Here is a 22,938-nt window from a genome sequence, read left to right on the forward strand (position 1 = left end):
CACCTTCGTCTTCAATATCATCCGGGACCTCGTCTACGTCGGGATCACTCTCACTATCAACTTCGTGATCAACAGGATCACTACTATAGTATACATAATCGCCAACCACATCAGTCTCGGGTGCAGCATTAAGATCAATATCGGTCCCGTGTATAGTTGATTGACTATCAACATACGATACCAGAACCACCATACACGGCTCTTAAACTCCATCTTCTTCACCTAATGAAGTGGGATCTTTAGTTGCCTTCACACCAGCTAACTCAGCAAATAACTGAATCGGTGCATTTTGGTTGCTCTGAGTCCTACAATAAAGAGCGATCATTGTCTCCACATCTTCATCGTCTACAAGTTTCATTTCGGTAAATTTTATTGGATCCGTCAGTAATCACTGAATTTTGTCCGGTACGTTCTTCGTGTTTTTATTTTGTTTTGTTTTGTTTTATTTTATTTTATATATATTTAAAACAATTAATTAAAAAATTATGATTTTTTGGGCTTGCCTCATGTGGGCCTAATGGTTGGGTCCAATGGTTGGGCATGTAAGGTTGGATAATTGGGTTTTAAATAATTTAATTTTGAACTTGTTTGGGCTTTGGCCCATTGTTTTTTATGTTTTAATAATTAATAAAACAATAATAAATCAAAAAAATACAAAAAATATAAATTACACACGGACCACTAAATTTTCTTTAAATCGCATTTTAGACCCTAAAATTTCCTATATTTATATTTTAGCCCCTAAACTTTCCAAAAATTACATTTTGGCCCCATATTTTCCTAAAATTACACTTTTACCCTAGAAATTTCGCATCTTCTGCAGTTTGGTCCTTCTGGACTTGTCAAATCGCCGCAACCAGCAGGCCAGCTCCAGCAGCCTCCCTAGGCCATGATTGCTCCACTGCCACCTGAAAACAAAGAAGAAGAAGACAAAATTGAAGGATTTAAAAGAAGAAAATTAGGGAAAGAGAGGGGCGAGTTTTTGCAGCAAAGAAAAAATAATAAAAAAAACAACAGCAAAATATTCAAAAAAATAGCAGCCCAAAACCTCCTCCTGCAACCATCGCTGCCGCACCGCCACTGTGACACCTCCACCACTACTACCTACAACTCAAGCAAGCCAAACAACAAAAAGAAAAAAAAAACAGCAAGTAAAAGAAGAAAAAAAAACAGCATCCGAAAAGAAAAAAGAAGGGAGAAAAGAGGACAAGAAGAGGAGGAGAGGACCACCACACCACCGTCGGCCGTTGCACCAGGCGGAGGAAGCGCCGTCGACTGCGCAAGGCGGCTGGGGTTCGGCCCAAAGAAGAAGAAGAAGAAGAAAGAAGAAAAAGAAAGAAGAAAAAGAGAAAGAAAAAAGAAAAAAAAATCACAGTCGGGTCAACCCAACCCGACCCGACCGAAACGACCCGACCCACGGCACCCAGCAGCAGCAACAGGCCCGTTCCCAGTGGCCCAAAACAGTAATCAGCAAAAAAAAGACAGCAAGCCTGTCAAAGAAAAAAAACAGCAGTAGCCCAACAGCAGAAGGCCCAGCAGCAGCCCAGCATCCTGCAGCCCAGGCGCAACAGGCCAGCAGCAGCAGTAACAGGCCCCAGGCCCGTTCCAGTAGCAGGCCAGCATCCAGCCTGGCAGCCCACTAAGGCCCAATCCGAAGCAAAAAAAAAAGGGAAAAAAACCTATTCTTCAAGCCCATAACTTTGGGTTTTTGGTAATTTTTATCCATTTTAATTTAATTCATGTATTTAAATGGTGTTTCATTTAATTTAAATTAGTATTTTGAAAATAGTTTTTTTATATAAATGTTATTATGCCATTTTATTTGCATGTTTAAAATAAAAAATATATATTTTAATGCATAAGGCAACGAACCGATTTAGCATCAAGCCATTGATTTCATCGCTATGTTGGGTGAATATCGATAGCTCGTGTTAAATACGGGACGTCCTTTTAGAAGTCGAAAACAAACAAAAGGGGAAATTCTCGTATTTAAAAAAATTCTCGTGTTTTAATAAGAATCACGATTAAATATTAAATTGAATCGATTTAACATAAAATCGTTGATTTCATTGCTACGTTGGGTGAATATCGCCGGTTTGCGTTAAACTCGATACGCCCTTTAAAAATAAAAAATATTCAAAAAAAAAATTTCGGGTTTTAGAAAAAAAATTTTGTGTTTCGAAATTTTCTTGTCTTCAAAATTTTTTTTCATGTTTCAAAATTTTCGCATTTCAAAAATCTTCGTGTTTTCAAAAGTTTCGATGTTTCAAAAATTTCCGCGTTTCCAAAATTCCGGTGATTTAAAAAATCTTCGTGTTTTCAAAAACTCTAGTGTTTCAAATTTTCATGTTTTCAAAAAAAAAATTCTCGTGTTTTAAAAACTTTCGTGTTTTCAAAAATTTTTGTGTTTTCAACAATTCTCGTGTTTTACAAATTTTTGCGTTTCAAAAAAAATCGTGTTTTCAAAAAAAATTCTCGTGTTTCAAAATTCTCGTGTTTTAAAAATTTTCATGTTTTTAAAAAAATATTTGTTTCAAAAATCTTCTTGTTTAAAAAAAAATTCGTATTTTGATCAGATCACGATTAATTATTAAATTGAACTTGTATTTTTGAAAATTAAGACAATACACATTTAACGAGATACCAATTTTGGACGTCGCGAGGGTGCTGATACCTTCCTCGTGCGTAACCGACTCCCGAACCTTAATTTTCTCTGGATTTTGAAATGGACCAAAAATCGACTCTTTTTTAGAAAATTTGAAAATAATTTTTCTTTTAAAAAAGAGAATTTATTAGGTGTCCGATCACGCCTAGAAAAAAGATCGGTGGCGACTCCTTTTTCAAATAAAATCGAGATTCTCTTTTCAAATCTGCAATAATCATTTCGACTAGTGCCCGTGGCATCGCCAAATTTTTAGGTCACTACACCGTCGAAATTGAAAACTTGTAGAAAAGTTTTGATATCCTTCTCCCACAACGTCTATAAATTTTTTCACTAATTTTTTCCTTCATATCATCAAACGAGATATTTCTATTAAAATTCATTGCTACTTGTTTGCGACATTCAAATATACATCCCACGGTTGTTGTCAAAATTTCTCCATCGAAATAAACGCATACAAAAAACTGATTCTCCATCTTCAATACTAGATCTGTTAAAAAATTTTCAAAATTCTTAAAACAGTTTCGAAATGCAAAAAAATTACATAAAATTTTTAATACAAAATTTTTCATTCAGAAGCTAACAAAATTAATAACCTAACAAAATAACTTTCAAATAATAAAATTACTAACAATACTCTACATTCTATTTAAAAAGAAATAAACCAAAATACATTATCCTTCTTATTGTTTTCCTTTCTTTTTTTCTTCTCCCTATCTTCTTATTTTCGTTCCTCTGCTAAATTTTGTGCCTGTGCTCATTTGATTTTCGGGGGTATATATAGGGAAAAAAAATAAGCAGCAGTGGCGCCTGTCAAATAGGCTCCACCATTGGCGCCTCCGAGATAGGCGCAACTAGTCGCGCCTCGTATCTATACCCGGGTCATATACTGATCCGGGAAATATTAATAATATTTTATTAAAATAAAAATATATTAATATAAAAAATTCATTGACGCCTGTCAGATTGGCGCCATTAAAAAACATACCATTTCGGTAATTAATCTATCTAACAACCTATTTCGGTATTTAATTTTTTTTAAATTTATTTCAATAAAAAACCCCATAAGAAAACAATGATTAAAGTTGTTTAACTGAAACCCTAATAATTTGAGAAAGAGCAAATTGCCCCTAATTAACACTAGATTCACTTTTGCTTTAACTTTAGATGGGTTTTTAAAGAAAATAGTCAAACCCACATATTTGTTCCATAATTTTTTCATTTTAAGGAAGACGTCGTGGTTTAAAGATTGAAAAATAAAGTTTAAAGCATAAATTGAATGTCAACTTTAAAAAATATTGCGTCAACCAATTAATTTAAGCTTTTATTCATATATTTAATTTTTAATACCAAATAAAGGTAAAAAAAAAAAAACTTCAAGTCTAAGGAAAACATAACATCAATACGTATATCGTTGACTAAACTCACTTGTGTGGATTTTAATTCTCAGAACCCACTAAGCATCGAGTGAAGTAGTCCGAAGGTTTGCAAGTATAATCCAAAATGTCAGGATCTTGCTCAAATCTAACCATGTTATCAGGTTCCAATGTCACCCATGCTTCAACTCCACCATCAAACCTAGTATCCATCAACAAAACCATTTCTACATCCTTATGCACACTGGCTATCCAACCAGGCATTCCCCACCCAAAATCAGCTTCGTAATATGGAAACTTAGACAAGCTCGTTAAGATACAAATTTCAGTGTCACCTTTACTTAGTGTTTCATGGATCTCCCTCGATGAATTCGTCGCTGACAAGAACAAATCCTCAGCAGTTTCAGCTTTCCCGAATGTTTCAGCGGCGTTCCTCAGTTCATTTCCCACTAAATTCACCAAATGCAGCAAATCAGGGTTCTTGTCATCGTTAGCTGTGAATCGTACGAGGATGTTTATAAACAGGTTGCCTGCTCCATTTGATGGTATGGGTAAAGCTGTTTTCCCACGAAAATTGTATGGGAAAATTTGTAATGAATCCTTCTTTTTCGCCATTGAAATTCGTACCTTCCATATGAGGGCGATCAACAGCTGCGCCCTAGAAAATTGCCCTACCCCCACCTTGGCTTTCAGAGCAGCTATGGTGGACGCGGTGAATATGAACCTCTTTGTGATTAGGGTATCTAAATTATCATCCGGGACTGGCATTTTATACGTTGGTTTAAACCCATCAGGCAAAAGGGATTCAGTTTCGAAACTCAAACATTTCACAGCATCGACACCAATTCTACAACAAGTAGCCCATCCATTCATGAACCCAAAAATCGTGAACCCATCAGCAAACTTGTGGGAAAAGCTGGTTCCGATGGCTAAACCACCACAATCGAATTCATTGATTTGAACCGCCAGGATTGTTGGGGTAAACACGAGCTCATTCGGGTATGGGACCAAAAGGTTCACCAATTTAACGTCGAGCTCTTCCAATATGAACTGGTTTAGACTAACACTGACTCGAGCTTCTAAATATTCAGCACCTTGGTCGTTACAATCAATGGCGTTTCGGTCTTGGATGAACCTACCAGCAAAAGGGTAAAACTTGGTTAATACATCGGAGAGTGAAGACTCGAGCTTTTTGAGTGTTTGGTGGCCATTAATGGGTGCTTTAAAAAAGAAAATGAAGGAACCGAATGCTGGAGGAGCGATTTGATCGAAACATGAAAGCTTTAATTCTCTGAGGTGAAGTGGTGTTGGAGACGATGGCTTTATTAACTTTCGTGTTTGGATTTGGACCTCCATTTTTTGAACTGGGATCTTTGCAATGCCTTTTATATAATGGTATTTTGAGTTTTCTGCATCCAAGTCTCTATCTTTGAATTTAATTTAGAAGGATTAGAGAAAAATGCATGGGAGTTATAAGTTAAGATCACTGTGCTCTAACGCAAATCACCATAATTATGGTTTTTAAGGCCTTCTTTATTACAAAGTGTTAGAACAAAATCAGTTTCCACAACATCTAATTTTGATTTTTCCAAGCTAATTAATAGTTTCTTTGTCGCTCCACGATGGTAGAGGTAAATGAGAAAATATTGTATAAAACTTTAATTCTATATGTCATCCCTATTCTAAATAGAGATGACATGAAATTACAGTTTCATATAACTATTCTCTCGAATAAGGGTGCTTATTAGTAGGGGTGAGTTAAATTCTTTCGGAATTTTGTCAACCCTTCATCATAATGTGTTTCTATTTGCAATTTTTCAGTTTTTAGATTTAATTTAATAAGATAAGTTTTATTTTATTTTATGTATTTTAGGTAAATTTATTTAAAAAAATTAAATTTCAATTAAATAAAAAAATTACATAACCTTTATAGTATTTTTAAAATAATTTTTATATTATATGAAATTTAAAATATTTATTTTTACACTCTAAAATAATTTAATTATAAATTAAATAAAAATAAATTTTGGTTTAGTTTAGATAATTACGATTATGGACTTGTATCCTATAAATCATCCAAATAACTTGATTTGGATCATTTTTCGAATTTTCTTACTTAGACTTACTCTTGAGTGGAGGCGTTCATGGGCCGGATCGGGTTCAAGTTGAGCCTATGCAAGGTATCTAGACCAATTTTTCAAGTCCGGTTTTAACCCGAAAAATGGACTACTTTTTACCCAAGCTCGACCCAATTTAAGAACAGTAAACCCGGGCTCAATTCAGCTCACCCATATTTGAGTTTTTTAGATTAGTTTTTATTTAAAAATATTTTTTTAAAAATATAATACACTAAATGCACTAAAAATAATAAAATAAATGTTTTCTAACACATTAAAAATACAGTAAAAAGTACTTATATTAAAAACACTACCATAAATGTAATAAATATTTTATTATATTAAAAATACAATAAATGTTTTATTGTATTAAATATATTTTTTAAAATTTATATTTTGGGTTGGGTTATGTAGTTAGGTAAGTTTTTTTTTAGGTTTTGGGTAATGAGTTTAATTGTTATTGGGTTAGTGATTTAATATAAATATAAATATATATAATTATTATTTAACATATATAATTAATATAGTATTTTTATAACATAATATATTCGGGTCGAGCTAGATTCGGGCCAAAAATCTTACCTAAAGTTCAACTCATCCAAACTTTTCCATTTTTCAGGCGGGTAATCCAGTATTAAATGACTAATTGAACATTTATTCATAGAAAAGTGAGAGCAACTCTATTGTAATTGTTAGATACTTTATTGATTTATAGTGTATGGGAATTGAATATAGGTGAATTTAAGGATTCATTTGGATGAGCGGGCAATCATATTGGTAAGATTGTTTAGGTGAGATTAAAAAATAGTAGTGGTAAGGATATTGGTTAGTGTAGTATTGAAGTTGTTGGTAGTGAGATTAAAAATAGGGCTATGAAATTGTAAAATGTTAATAATGTGAAATGATAGTTTAGTCAGTACAAAGTCAATTTGCCAATTGGGGAGAGAGAATTTAATCAAACGAGTCATTTGGAGATATCAACAAGAGGCTTTAATCACTGCTCTCTTATGTTATTGACAAGAAATAATGATTAAAAGTTAATAATAATGAAATTTATATTTTATATTAAAAAATATAATAAAAAACAATAAAATAGATTATAAAAGTAAAACAAAAGGAATTAAAACAGAAATTATGTCACTAAGATATGCTTAAAATAAGTGAGGAGTTTAGACATGTTAGTGTGGTTTGCAAGCACGAGTCCGTCACTAAGAACCCAAAGTTCCGCAATCACGTAAAATGACACCAGCTCTTGCAGCTCCCCGATTACCAATCGAGGATCGGTCGGAGTTCAATTTGAACTGGCCAGGGGAAGGCGGATGCCATTGTGTGCTGTTTAAAGCTGATTGAAATGCCAGCTGCTTTAGAGATCAATGGCATCCAAGACCAAAACCGTGAGAAAAATGCACTAAAATCTTGGATTTTTGAGTTGGAGTCGGCCCAAAATCAAAAGAATTTCAAACTCCAATTGACAAAGAAAATTCCAAAGTTTTAAAACTTTAATACACTCAATTATCAAACACAAGTCAGCTTGACCCACCAAAACTCATGTTGGGGTGTAAGTAGAGAGAACCCTAAAAATGATGAAATGCCAAAAACATCATTCATGAACTCACCCTTAAAAGTGAAAGGGAAAATACAAAGAAAAAGTGGGAAATTTTTGTTTTCCCTCAATGATTAATAAGAAAAGGGCATTTCTCAATATTTCTTATCCATTAATATATTCAAACTAGAAAGAAAAAAAATGGGACCTGAACAGCCAATGGACCCCTGCTAATCTAAAGCATATCTATCTGGATTTGGGCTTTTTGCCCATCACTCCACACTACACCTGTCCAAAGTACTAACCTACCTGTTTATAGTCAATGGCACACTCAAAAGAGTTTTGAGGTAAAAATATTAAGAGATATCGGTATTAGGAGTTAAATTATATTTTATTTCTTTTACTTAAAAACGATTATATAAATCTTTGTATGTTAAATCATAGAGAAAACTGATATTTTTTGTTAAAAATTTCAGCTATTTCAACTGTTTAAACTGGTGTGGCTAATGAAATATTCAAACAGTTAAACATGGCGTGCCACGTGCATCTCATGTTAATTTACAAAAATCAGTTTTTAACAGTAAAAATTGATGGAATTTTTAACAGAATGACCAATTTGCTCTTTGATCTTACACATAGGGATTAATTTGCCCATTTTTTAAGTAGAGATAATAAAATACAATCTGATTCTTAGTACAAAAACTTCCATGATACTTTTACTAGAGTTTTGATAAAAATATGGACTCAATTTAAACAAAATTAAACATTCATTTAAAATATAATTGAGCTTGGGCTCTTTATTGGAAACCCAAATTTGAATCAACTTATTTTTCATGTTTATAATATGTAATTTTTTGTTCAATTATAATTTAGATAATTTATAATATGTATAGACTTAAACAAGATTGGAATAATAATTTACAAATATGTGTAGGTTTGAATAAAAATTTAAGATTCATATTTCAAATCAAACAAAACATGAGTAAAAAAGTATGACATTAATACTATATATGAATTTGATTTGATTCATAAACACTTCTATTTAGAGTTGTTCGTGGGTCAAGTTGGACTAAGTAAAAAATTTAGGCTCGATTTCTAGGCCCGGACCTAAAAATGGGCTTAAAATTTTGTCCAAGTATAGCTCGTATTAAAATTCTTTTATATTATTTTTATATAAAATAAATTTAAAAATATAATATATCAAATACAATAAAAAATATTAAAATAAATGTTTCCTAACAAATGGAAAAAATACTTAAATAACATTAAAATAAGTTCAACTTAGCAAACAAATATCTCTAAAATAGTAACAAAATTAATAATAAAACAAGAGTTATAAACATCTAAACAATAACAATAAAATAGTAGTAATATAATGGCGAAATGATAACAAAACAATAAAAAACAGTAGTAATATTTTTTTCTGTAAATTTGGGCTGAGTCGGGCCTAGACCCAGACCAAAAAACCTACTCAATGCCTGGCCCGTTTAAAAAATAGGTCTTATTTTTTTGTTGAAACTCATTTTTCGGACTTATATATTTACCTAAATTTTTCCACTTTTCAAGACCCGACCTATGAACAACTCTACTTGCACTCTATATATATTTTTCTCTTTTTCTAATCCAATAACTCTCTTTCTTTCTATATATATATACGATGTTGGTGCAATTGGTAATTAAGAAATAAAGAATGATCGGAGGCAGGCAAGAAGAGTTATGGACCAAGAAAGATGAGAATGAGAAGGTGCAAGTGGAGGATTGAATAAGAAAAAGGAAAATGAGGGAAGTGGGAATGTTTGTAAGGTTATGGTAATGAATTAATATATAATTAATGAGAGAAATGAATTTTCATTGAATACAAACAATGTGAGTCCAATCCCCAACAAGCAGAGGGGACATGCATGTGGGGGAGAATGGTGCGTTACGTGGCTCCTTTCCCACCACCGCTTTCCATGCCATCACCCTCTTTCACTTTCCTCTTTCACCTACTGTTACTCTAATTTATTTAGTTACTTAATTCAATTATTTCAAAGTCAACATTTGATTAAGTCGAGTTGAATCGAGTAAAAAGATTTTGAGTTAGTTAAATTGATGAATCCTATTTTAGCAATTAAATTTAATTTGAAAATTTTTCAAATTGAATCGAATGAAGTCAAGTAAAAAATTTCGAGTCAAATCGAGTTGAGTTAATTGATCTTATTATTTATATTCAATGTTGTATTTAAATGGATCAATTATTTAACTAGTAAACAAAGTACAAAATTATTTAACTAAATAAACAATATAATTATTTTTCCTTTTAACTTAATAGGTAAACATTCATCAAAACAACGTAATTTTACCTTTTAACTTAACAGTTTTGACTTTTAACTTTAGAAAAAGTAAACATTTATCAAAACGACGTAGTTTACCTTTTCTTATTCAGATATTCGGATAACTTGAATTGTGTAATCCATATTCAAGTTAAATCGAAAAATTTAATTTTTTATTCGAGTTGATCCGAATAACTCAAACTATTTAATTTAAAATTTAAAATTTTTATCAAGTTTTTCGAATCGAATTGAATTTTGCTCACCCCTATTTAAGTTACTGGATTGTTAAGTTGTTCTTTTTAAATTTGACTAACAAACTCCAAGCAACAACTCAAAGATCAGCACGATAGATCAGTACTCATCAATGAGTAAAAGAATATACTTTAAATTCAAGTCAATGTTGATCAGTGTCGAAGATTATAAAAGAAAGTTGTTAGGATTTTAGTTCAAATATTTATGATATTAAAAGTTGTTTCACGAAAAAAAATAAATTATACGAGAGAATAGGAATGAGAGTTTTCAACTAGTGTAAGCAATGTGAATAAAAAATGTCATATAACAGTGCTTTTAACATCTCAATAACTTAAATGAAAACTTCGAATAATTCAATGATATTTTATAACTTTTTAAAATTTCGTGATCAAAATTAGAAAAATTTTATAAATTAAGTATTTGATTTCATTTGAAAGTGGAGGTTTTTTTTTTTGGGGTCCCTTTGAGTTTAAATCCTCGGACTCTTCTTCTTACAATACTTTAAGATAGTATTACTATTTATATTATTATTTAAATTCGTAATTAATAAATAGTTTTTTTTACTTAACAAAGATAAGTTATAATATGTGTATATAAATAAACATATATTATAAAATAAAAATTTGTACAAGTGAATTTAAAATATTATTTTTTTATAAAAATGAAAGAAAAACATGATAGTATCCTGGACTCAATTGTAATTTTCTAAACTTTATTAATAATGTACAGAATAATTTATTCATATATAAAAAGAATCTCGGAGGGTGGGAAAGGGATAACATGAATATATTTATATAAAAACATTAAAGAAACAAAAACACACAAATATCAAATTTAAATTACGTATGAGTAGTTTATTAAATCTTAGTTTAATTAATATATGTATTGTTGTCAATATAAGAGAGTATGAGTTTGAGTGTGTTGAAGCCCATTATCCTCTTATTTATGGGTTGATGAGAGACTATAAATAATTTTAGATATTATATAAAAATAAATATTATCAGAATCTATAACGAAATTATTTTTTAATAAACATATGCAGAGAGAAGGGTGTTATGTCATTAAATAATATTCCTTTTGCAGCACACCCACTCATATTCCTCGCCCATGCCGAGTGCTCACCCTCCCATTTATTTCAATTCTAGCACCTGGGCCCTGCCCTGCCCTGCCCTGGCTGGGGTTTTTTTTTTTTTGAATTTATCCGTTATTAAATAAAATTTCGAGTTTAAATTTTATAAATTTAATTTAATTTTATTAAAAATTCAATATATTTTGGATTTAAGTTTAATCGAGGTCTAATATAATGATCGAATATCAAAATTTTTGGTAAAAGAAAAATTAAATAAATTCTGAAAAATCATAAATATAATAACCTAAAGTAAAAAATAATAATAAAGATTTTTATTGATGATTATTTTTAAAAAATTAGGGTGTGTTTGATAACTGAATCTTTATTATTATATTTTATAAATGTTGAATTTATACTAGAAATTTGTTTGGTAAATTAATAAATATAAGTACAAAACATAATTATATTGTTTGATAAAATTCAATATTAATTTTTAAAATACTATTTATTTTAAATTTTAATTATATTAATATAATATTTTATATTATTTTAAATAGTTTTAGATGAAAATAAATATAATAATTTGAATATCTTATCTGTTTTAACAAAAAAAAAACTTATGTCAATTTTTTTAATAAAATATAACTAACTTAATATTTTCTACAAGTGATAAATAGCTACTTACTTACCTGCCTACTTATTTTATTTAGCATTTTTTTGTTAAAAATTTTAAAAAATTAAAATGATTATTAAATTTATTTAAAATATTAAATGTTGAAAATTTTTATTTCATTAAAAATAAATTTTTTTAATGGTTTACTAAACACACCCTTATTTACTATTAATAATTAATAAATGTTTAATATTAATAAATTTAATAATTCTCAATGTATTAAAAAGTGGTTTTTTTTTTTACAAATAAATATTAAGTGTAATAGTAAAGCATATTATCCTTTTAAAAAAGAGAGCGTGAGTTAAAATATTAAAGATGAAAAGTTTAAACTTTGAAAATAGTCCATAAAATGAAGATCGAAAGATAGTAAAAATATATATTTTAAATATTTGATAAAATAGTAAGGGTGAGAAATGGTGGTGGGTCAATTTCAGCAATAAAATAATAAAAGAAAAACCGAAGGAGAGGAGTGATTGTGATCAGTAGAACAGTAGAAGGGAGAAGCCTTTTGTTGGGTCTTTTGGGGACGCCGTGAAATCAGCTAACAATTTTCATTTCTCCATTAAATATTATATATATGAACAAAAATGAATCCTTTCAACACTTTTTTGGACTATATGTTTCTAACATGGTGGCACAGCACTATAATTAAAAAGATAGACACAATTTTTTTTTCTGCAAAAGATTATCCCATTGATTATTGAGTGGAAAATTCTAAGAAAACCCATAATTTCATTTCATTTTTTTATTTTTAAAAAGCCATCCACTTGCTAGAAAGAAAATGCTCTCTCTTTCAAATAATAGAGGGATTGCATACATGTAGGCTACAAAATGTTTGCTACATTTTTGGGTTATTTTAAAATTTTAATAAATTATTGATATGAACAAAAGGTTTTGACGTTGGGAAGGTTCTTTTGGGGGCGGAGAGTGAGAAATTAGACTGGTCAAAATATGTATATTCAAGAGAGGATCCAAGAGTAGGAGAGTTAAGAATCGTGTTAAGAGAGAAGATGTCTTATCTTGATTTTTTGAGGTGTCATACGTTGTTCATGTATTAGTCTTGAACTTCCTATAAATTAATTTGTATGTGAGTATCTTGTTATCGTTTGTCGTCCCAAGCATGTTTTTAATATAGATTGTCATGCATAGGGAATAAATATTTACCATTCATGTCATATAATTGATCTTGATGACCCAGGCTTATGAAATCTTGAGCTTATAGGTGTATTAACTCTGATGGTGGTCTTGCAAGGTATTAATATAACATAAATAAATTATAATCCAATTAAGATAGGTGAAATGATAGTAAAATAGTAATTAAGATAGGTGAAATTATAGTAAAATAGTAAATAAAAATAGAAAAAAAGTAAAAAAATGCAATTTTTTTTACATATTCGGGTCGGGCCGAAAAAGCCTTACCCGAGGTAAGTCTATTTTTACAGGTTTTTTTTTTTTGCCTAAGCCCATTTTTCGGGCCTATATTTTTATCCAAACCTTCACACTTTTCGAGTAGGCCTTCGGCCCGGGCCAGGCGGCCCAACCCATGAGCAGATCTACTTCTATAGTGGAAAAGCACATTTAACCTAAAAGTATTTTTCCACTGTAATGAAGAACACACCCTAAATCTAAAATTACACTTAACACCTACAAATAAAGATTGAGTCAGTTTCATGAGTTAACCGAACATCAACTTAGTTAGAAAATAATTAACTCATGACATTAATTCAATCATAAAAAAAAAACTAAGAAGTCATTATTTTTAAGGTTAATGTAGCATTTGGTACTTGAGTTTGGTTCTAATGTTTAACTTGATACATGAGTTTGACTTCAAGATTCAATATAAACTAAATGGCATCATGTGGTCCAATGAATGTATGACATGTGTACATTACTAAAAACTATAGGTACTTAATTGGGATAAAGAAAAAAAACCATATTAATAATTATGTAAATTATGTAGTTGTGAGTTCGAATTTCTTATAAATTATATAACCGTGTAATTACAATTATTATTATGTGGCATATGGAATTCCAATGTAATTACATTCTTTCAACTAATCGCGTCTAAAGAATTACAATTCTTTATAATTACAAAAGAGTGTAATTAGTATCATGATAATTACATTTTCATCCAATTACTTTGTGTTGTCCAAACAAATTCTAAGAGATGTTTGGTTTACAAAATGTAAGATTATCATTGATAACATGATTACTCGAAATGTATATTGCTTAACACATTACCGATTACATTGTCTTGTTTGATTCATTTAGTTGAAATGTGATGTTTTTATGTTTGGTTGATCGAATATAAAATTACTTTAAAACATATTTTACTAACTTATCCTTATGAAATTTACCTATTTTTAGTGTTTAATATACAAAGGTTGAAACTTGTAGTGTTTTACTTTACTGATAACTTAATATATATTTCTCTAGTAAATTAATTTCATATATATTATAAATAAATAAATTGGGATTGGGAAGAGTGTTAGTGTGAGTTTGGATGAGTGGTGCGTTTAGCTTACTTTTTATCTCACACTACAGTATCTAATCTCATCGTTACCGTTGTTTTTACACTAATTAATCGCAGGTAAATGTACCGTCTATCCAGACTCACCCTTCATCAGCTAAAACTTCTCTTTCCAAGTGATAAAAAAGATAAAAAGAATCTACTTTTTTTATCTATAGTTAAATTATCACTTTGATACCTATATTATTTTTTTATCAATTTGACCATTATATCTGTAATTCTTTACCCCAATTTAATTTTTTTAAAATAATTAAACCAATCAATGAGACGTATCAAAAAAATTACTTAAAATTAAGAAAATAAAAAATAATAAAACATAAAAGATTATAAAAACTAAAAAAATTATAATCAATTTTCAAAATCTAATATCTAAAAATATTAAAATCCTTAAACCAAAGCAGAGCAAAGCAACCGGAAAAACACAAAAGGATTGCAGAAAAGCACAGAATGTACGGAAAATGCAGCCCTTAAAAGCGCAAGTAATTTCACTTCCATGTCGCATGGGGTAGAAGAAAAAGGCAACAATTCCATAAATGGACCACTTCTTTTATTCCTTTTTCATAAGGTAAATTCACATAAATGCTCCCACAATTATAATCTTTTTTGTACCATACCATTACCCTATTCATAAAGCTTTTAATTTGAGTTATTTTTTAAATATTTAAAAAAAAAGTAAAGGGCAAGAGCTATACATAGAAAAACAAAGGAAAAGGAAAAAAGACCCACGTATTAGTTCAATACATTCTCAAAACTACCTTTAATTCTCTCATGCAATTGGATTCTATTTTTCCAAATCTTTCTGCATGCCCAAAATATACTCATTAAATTTCTATATATATATGTTAAATTTATTGATAAATTTCTCCAACTGATTCAATCGAAAATTGAAGATCTATTTGATTTAAAATAAATTAATTAGCCAAAATCAATTCAATATAACTGCTCAATGTTTGATGTTCAACTAAGAAATTGTGGATGGTCTGATTCTCTTTCACAAGTGAGGATCTACACTGATAAGAACAATGGAGATTAAGGAATGTTTCTAGGGAAGAAAACAAAGCTCTAGACTTTTTACCCAAAATATCTTCTGATAGGAAGGAAGGTGCTCACCAAGTCTCTGGGGAGCTCGTAGCTATTTTAAAGTTTGTTACAACAAGTGATGCTTTGGTTTCATAGTAGTTTGATGTAATTGTTTCTTTATCTTTCACCAAAAAATATGTATATATAATTTTTAATTTTTATTCATTGAGTAAAAGGGTTGATTAGTAATCGAATCGATTCTCTCGGTAATATAAAATTGAAAAAAATCAAATTAATTCGAGTTTGGTAAAAATCAATTAAAAATTTATTTGGATAGGATTTAATGTACTCTAAGTAAAGTTTTATGTCCGAATTTTGTGAATGAAATACATATAGTATTAAAAGAGTTTTGTTCTATTTAATGATTCGATTAAGCTCAACTTCAAATTTAATCGAAGTCCAATATATGATTATGGAATATTAAAAAAATTTTAAAAAATTTAGCATTTTATTCTATATATTTATGTATCAATCACTTTAAATTTAAAAAGAAAATACGGAGGAGATCCTCTTACTTAGGGTAAGGAAGTTTTTTGTCGATAAGAACAACTAATAATGTACTACATGATCATCTTCGACACACATCTCTTGCATGTTTAGTATTCAAAAAACACTTCAAGTCACACTGTACTCACTCAGAGACATCACAACAAGATAATAAACTCTTTAATCACATTCAAATATACGTGCAAAAGGTCCACCATGACTCAACTACCTGTCCTCCACAAAGCACTTGTTCAAAAGACTTACATCAGTCTATATAAACTCTTTCCACTTACTGAATCATTTCAAGACATTACTTTATTCCGACACTCAACCAAAATTAACTAAAGAATCTTTCATTTCTCTACTAGTTCATGTAAATATATTTAGACGACTCTCAACACTTTTATACGAATGGTCTTTAATCTTATACCAATAGTATTACATAAACTTATATATTTACATATATTTTTTTGAACAATCTCATTATAGGTTTTAATAATATCTGTTCATTTTGATACAATGCTTAGAACTATCCATAGTCTCTCCCCAACCCATAAATAGGAGGATAATGCGCTTCAGCACACTCAAACTCACGTCCTCCTGCATTGCCAACAATACCCATACCAATCGAGCTAAGACTCGATCGGCTATATTTACATATTTTTTAAGAATTAGTAATTTGTATATTTATTTATTGATGGGATAAAATTAATCCCTAGTCCATGGTGAAAAAAAATGGAAAAAGGATACAAGTAATTAATGAATAAAAATGTAAAAAATAGTGAGACAGTTCATCATATTGTTTTGAATTGATTAATATAGAGTCTAGCTAGGTTGATTTAAAATGCTCTTCCTTAACATCCGGCTCATTTGAATAGCAATCATGGAAAATAGGAACATGCTAATTAGTGTCTATGAATTATGGGGTTTTTTTATTATTATATCTAAAATTGAATTAGTTGGTTTAAAATTTTGATTTATTATTACAAATTAAAATATTTCTGCACTAATGTTTATAATTAAATGTTTAACTTTAATTAAGTTTTATTTAATTAAAATTGAATTTTTTGAAATAATATTAAAAATTAAAACGTTCTTTGGACGAGTGTCGAAAGAAACGGATTGTGCATGTGCAGACGACCGCAAATGAAGAAAATTTCAATATTTACATTTTGGTAGAATTTGAACCTGTGCTCTATAACATATAGGGCATTTATGAGCAACTACACTTTCATTGTCCACCTCTTTAATTTTGAAAATGCCACTTTAAAATTTTCTCTCGAAAGAGTTGAAAATCCCTTAGCAGTATTAAATTATTTTTTATATATATTTTATGTCTATTTTATAATACATGTTTGGGGTTTGAGATTGTCTCTCTTAATAATATCATTTTCAAAGTTCGTATCCCGTTCTTCCATTAATACTAATTAAACGAGGATTCTATTAATTGTGCCCATAGACACTAGTTAAGAATTACTTTTATTATATTTATAAGAATTAAAATATAAAATAATTAAGTATATGCTCTGTTTTATAAATATCACATTTAACTAATACCAGTAAGCATTAATAAATATTTTCATTAAAATGATATTGATAAGCATTATTAAATATCAATATGTGGTCGGGTACGATGGTAAGACACATTATATTTTTAATGAAAGTATGAATGTTCAAACCTTAGAAAGAACATTGTTAGGAGAAATAATCACGGATCTTAAATATGAACCATAAAATAGACATAGAAAATAAAAAAATAATAAGTATTATTAAATTAGATTATAATAATGCATTGATTATTCCAATATTCTTGGATCAATCTACAAAATTACATAGAAAATTAGATTGTGTTCATTAGATTACATGCCTATGTCTGCCAATTAATTATAATTAAATTTAGGATAAACTACATAGATAATCTTTCAACTATAAAAAAAATTTCATTTTAGGCACTTAAGATGAAAAAAGTTGTAATTTAAGCACTCACGTTGTATAGTTTAGTCATTTTGGTCACTTTGATTAAATGCAGTTAAAAAATTAGTATAATAATAAATTTAGCTATTAACTTTTACATATTATATCAATTTAGTTATAATCTTAAAAATTAACTCTTAAAATTTATAAATATTCTCAATTTGATCCTAATTTTAAAAAATATTATATATATAAATACATAAGAATTAAATTAAATAAAAATCTCCAGCGTCTCCCCTTCCCCCACCGGACCTGTCCCCCCTCCCCCACCATCGTTCCTCTCCCTCTCTATTGCTACAAATTAAGGACTAGCATTTGCAAATAAATCCAGAAGGGCAGGTTACAAGAGAGATCCAAATATAAGCAAATCAAATTGCAGCTATAGAAGGAGAAAAACCAATACAAGTCATGCATCTATGTTAGTATAGCAGTCATAAAGACTGTATTTTTCATAAATTCTAAGTGGTTACTAACGTGCATGACAGCGTAGATATCGTACCTAATGACAAAGACATCACGAAACTCTTCTTCCATGCTTCCAACCATATATTTGTGGAAAGGAAGTTTAGTTAGAGCCTTAGAGGTACGCTGAAGAGATGATATACATTTAGTTCCACCTCTTGCTGCAAATTAAGGATTGGCAGTAGAGAGGAGGAGGGAAGGGGGTGAAGGGATTTTTATTCTATTAAATATTATTATAAAATTTAAATCTCTTATTATGTATTTTTATATATAATTTTTTAGAATTAGGATAAATTGAAAATATTTATAAATTTTGAAGGTTAATTTTTTAAAATTCTGACTAAATTAATATAATATATAACAGTTGAGGGCTAAATTTATTATTATACTAATTTTTTTAACTATCAAAATGAACAAACTACGGAACATGGATACTTAAATTGCGAACATTTTACTTTGGGTGACTGAAAAGAGAACTTTTCATACTCGGGTACCTTAAATTAAAAAAAAAAACATAAATTTAAGTGTATAGTGTATATTTTAGCAATGGCCATTTGGTAATTCAAACCTTTCGTCAAACACCTGTTGGGTCGTGTTACGTAAACATAGCAGCTCTATATTCTATCTCTGTCAAACCGAGGAATGTTTTTTTTTTTTAAGATTATGCATTTAAAATTTATAAAAAAGATGAAAAAAAAAACAGTAACATAACAATGGTAGAGAGAGGAAAAGAAATTGAATCTCCATTCTCCACTGTTTTTTTTTTCTTTTTCTTCTTTTATAAAAAAAGTATCAAAATTTTTGCAAGGCAAAACCATCCAAAATTGATCCAAGAACAGTGAGATACTATACTACAAGTCCCCATTACTTCACAGCCTGTAAGCAAAAAAAAAACACCTTGAAAATCCGTGAGAAAGCCGACAATTTCAAGATAATTCCAAGCATCCCATGTGGGATTCTTCCTTTTCTTCCTCTCATCAACTCTCTCTTTGTTATTGTGTCACCACTTAGTAGTTCTTCTTTGTTTTCTTTTTTCTGTAATTTTTTCCCCTCATTTTCTCTTCCTTTTTTTAGTGTAAGAGTCACTTTAACCAGAGCCAAAACCCAGTTCGAATATGTGGGAATCAGAGACTGAATCTGTCAGAGGTAGAGAGTATGGCAATGGTGTTCTTAGCTCCAACAAACATGGTGTCAAAACTGATGGGTTTGAACTTAGAGGCCAGTCCTGGTATATTTATGTTCATGGACCTCATTTAACTTTCTGGGTTTTTCTTTTTGTTTCTAGGTTTACATTTATTTTGTTTGCAGGTATGTTGCTACAGATATTCCAAGTGACCTTTTAGTTCAAGTTGGAGATGTCAATTTTCACTTGCACAAGGTAGCTGTTTATCTAAAACTTCAAAAAAAAAAATTTAAAGCTCTAAAACCATAAATTTCTTCTCACTTATTTTTATTTTCCCGGGAAAGTATCCTATGCTTTCTCGAAGTGGAAAAGTGAATAGGCTTATATATGAATCAAACAACCACCCAGATTTAAACAAAATTGCTTTGGAAGATCTCCCTGGTGGACCCGAAGCATTTGAGTTAGCAGCTAAATTCTGCTATGGGATTGCAGTGGATTTAACAGCAGCGAACATATCTGGTTTACGATGTGCTGCAGAGTACCTTGAAATGACAGAGGATTTGGACGAAGGTAACCTTATATTCAAAACCGAAGCGTTTTTAAGCTATGTGGTGTTATCTTCATGGAGGGATTCGATACTGGTGTTGAAAAGCTGTGAGAAACTGTCGCCATGGGCGGAGAACCTTCAAATTGTGCGGCGCTGCAGTGAGTCTATAGCTTGGAAGGCTTGTGCTAATCCGAAAGGGATTAAGTGGGCGTATACTGGGAAACCGAGTAAGGTTTCGAGTCCGAAATGGAATGATTTGAAGGATTCTAGCCCCAGTAGGAGTCAACCTGTGCCTCCAGATTGGTGGTTCGAGGACGTTTCGATCCTTAGGACCGATCATTTCGTGAGGGTTATTACGGCGATCAAGGTGAAGGGTATGCGGTTCGAGTTGATCGGGGCGTCGATCATGCATTACGCGGCGAAATGGCTTCCAGGGTTGATAAAAGATGGTCAGGGTCAGGGGCCAGCGGATGATATGAGTATTAGTACCAATAGTAATAGTAGTGGCGGTACTGGTAGTAGTAGTTGGAAAGGCGGACTACATATGATTGTATCCGGGACGAAGGACGATACTCCATCGATTCAGGCTAAAGATCAACGGATGATCATCGAGAGCCTGATTAGCATAATCCCGCCGCAGAAAGACAGCGTTTCCTGCAGTTTCTTACTTCGGCTTTTGCGGATGGCTAACATGTTGAAAGTGGCACCAGCTTTGGTAACCGAATTGGAGAAACGAGTCGGGATGCAGTTTGAACAAGCTACTCTGGCGGATCTTCTCATTCCTTCTTACAATAAAAGTGAAACCATGTACGATGTGGACCTTGTTCAGAGACTATTGGAACATTTCCTTGTTCAAGAACAGACGGAAAGTTCGAGCCCGAGTAGACCGCCTTTTTCGGACAAACACATGTATGAAGGAACACAAAGGAGCAATAATCCGAATGCCAAGATGAGAGTTGCCAGGCTTGTTGATAGTTATCTTACGGAAGTTTCGAGAGATCGAAACCTGTCATTGACAAAGTTTCAGGTACTGGCTGAAGCTTTGCCGGAATCTGCAAGGACCTGCGATGACGGACTTTATCGAGCTATCGATTCCTATCTTAAGGTAACCTCTTTATCCACATATTGCAAATGGTGGTATCATTGAGATCAAATGGGGTAACAAAATTCAATTGCAGGCACATCCGACACTCTCCGAACATGAAAGGAAGCGACTCTGCCGTGTCATGGACTGCCAAAAGCTCTCGATCGATGCCTGCATGCATGCTGCACAAAATGAACGGCTCCCCCTGCGAATCGTGGTACAAGTTCTCTTCTCGGAGCAAGTGAAAATAAGCAATGCATTGGCCAACAGCACACTCAAAGACCCTGCGGAAACTCAATACCAACCATTGATACCGAACCACAAGACATTACTCGAAGCAACGCCGTTATCGTTCCAAGAAGGATGGGCAGCTGCTAAGAAGGACATCAACACACTCAAGTTCGAGCTCGAGAGCGTCAAGGCCAAGTACCTCGAGCTCCAAAACGACATGGAGAACTTACAACGACAATTCGAAAAGATGTCGAAGCAAAAACAAACATCGGCATGGACAAGCGGATGGAAGAAACTGAGCAAACTCACCAAGATGACAGCCGTGGAAAACCACGACATCGTACCTCAAATTTCGACGGCGGCAGAACAGACTCGAAAGACGCCGAGAAGATGGAGAAATTCGATTTCGTAAAAGAGGTGCCTTAAAACTCTACATTTCCCATCATGTGTTAGCCTTCCCTCTTATTTTGTCTTGAAATTTTTGAGGAAATTGCAGTGTTGATGTTTTACAGTGATTACCATGATAAAAAAGAAAAAGAAAAAGCCACCACCATGAAAATAACTTCAAATTGTCATTCAAAATTTGTTTGTGTTTCTATGCGATTTTGTTTGATGTGTTCATTCTTCTGTAATTCCCAATTTAGTCCCAATGCCTGCCAAATCAAATATGCTAATGGAACAGGGCTCTTGATGTTTATTGCATAATATATTGTTGCTTTTAAGATAAATATTAAATATCAAATGTGAAATATTTTATTGAATTAGTAAATAAACCGTGTCATAGATATTAAATAGAATGTACTAAACTTCTTTAACAAAGTCCGACAAAGCCCAACAAAGCCACAAACCCAGATGCATAAGTAAAGAAAGCAATAGAATATCTTGAAACTCTAGTAAACCTAAACTTCGTAACGGAGAAAAGGGGTCCATTGCTTGAATCAACCCTTTCGCCTAAATAGAAACAAAAAGAGCACCAACACACCTTTTGCCATCAATTATGATACGGTGAGAGTCTCTATACAGTTCATTGCTCAATAGACGGAAAGTCACTAGGGCTTAGAGAACGCGAACCATCATTGGACTCGAGCACTAAAGCACGACTCGACCCTTAGGCCACCTGGAATTTCTTATTTCGATGGCTTGTCCTCATCCTATTGGAAAAACTGTCTGGAGTTTGACATTGAGACAGAGTCAGGGACAGTGTAGGGGTTGGTGGCTGGCTATTCAACGCCCAAAAAGTCGACCACCGTGACTACAACTAAAACCTTAAACAGTCACTCGGGATCTCCTGGGCAAAGAGACATTTGTGTGCTTAAAACGAGAGATATCAAACAACTACTGATAGAAGATAGCGCGCAAAAAAACTCCATTCAAAACAAATCGATTCTAGATTTTGCATCCCTAATCTAACATAAAA

The 22,938-nt window shown here is 31.3% G+C and overlaps 2 protein-coding genes across 2 annotated transcripts; one reads left to right on the forward strand and one right to left on the reverse strand.

Moving 5' to 3' along the window:
* Window positions 1–842: 842 nt before the first annotated feature.
* On the reverse strand, window positions 843–5,394 carry LOC107907729 (acetyl-CoA-benzylalcohol acetyltransferase). Its single transcript, XM_016835056.1, has 5 exons — window positions 4,192–5,394; window positions 1,509–1,639; window positions 1,209–1,288; window positions 1,049–1,104; window positions 843–908 (listed from the first exon to the last, which is right to left on the reverse strand). The coding sequence occupies exons 1-5, from the start codon at window positions 5,392–5,394 to the stop codon at window positions 843–845; spliced, it is 1,536 nt and encodes a 511-aa protein (XP_016690545.1).
* A 13,800-nt stretch (window positions 5,395–19,194) lies between these two features.
* Window positions 19,195–22,142, forward strand: LOC107908937 (root phototropism protein 3). Its single transcript, XM_016836247.2, has 4 exons — window positions 19,195–19,764; window positions 19,845–19,914; window positions 20,004–21,311; window positions 21,385–22,142. Exons 1-4 carry the CDS (start codon window positions 19,652–19,654, stop codon window positions 21,931–21,933), a joined length of 2,040 nt encoding a protein of 679 aa, XP_016691736.1. The 5' UTR covers window positions 19,195–19,651; the 3' UTR covers window positions 21,934–22,142.
* The last annotated feature ends 796 nt before the right edge of the window (window positions 22,143–22,938 follow it).

This window comes from Gossypium hirsutum, chromosome D02, assembly GCF_007990345.1.
Source record: "Gossypium hirsutum isolate 1008001.06 chromosome D02, Gossypium_hirsutum_v2.1, whole genome shotgun sequence".
NCBI classification, from domain to species: Eukaryota; Viridiplantae; Streptophyta; class Magnoliopsida; order Malvales; family Malvaceae; genus Gossypium; species Gossypium hirsutum.

Coding starts and splice junctions, on each gene's coding strand:
- LOC107908937 (XM_016836247.2), top strand. CDS start 19,652: ATGTGGGAATCAGAGACTGAATCTGTCAGAGGTAGAGAGTATGGCAAT. Junction 19,915..20,003: donor TCAATTTTCACTTGCACAAG/GTAGCTGTTTAT, acceptor TTCCCGGGAAAG/TATCCTATGCTTTCTCGAAG. Junction 21,312..21,384: donor CTATCGATTCCTATCTTAAG/GTAACCTCTTTA, acceptor ATTCAATTGCAG/GCACATCCGACACTCTCCGA.
- LOC107907729 (XM_016835056.1), bottom strand. CDS start 5,394: ATGGAGGTCCAAATCCAAACACGAAAGTTAATAAAGCCATCGTCTCCA. Junction 1,640..4,191: donor CATTGGAACCTGATAACATG/GTTAGATTTGAG, acceptor ATTGGGCCTTAG/TGGGCTGCCAGGCTGGATGC. Junction 909..1,048: donor AGCGATGGTTGCAGGAGGAG/GTTTTGGGCTGC, acceptor CTTTGTTTTCAG/GTGGCAGTGGAGCAATCATG.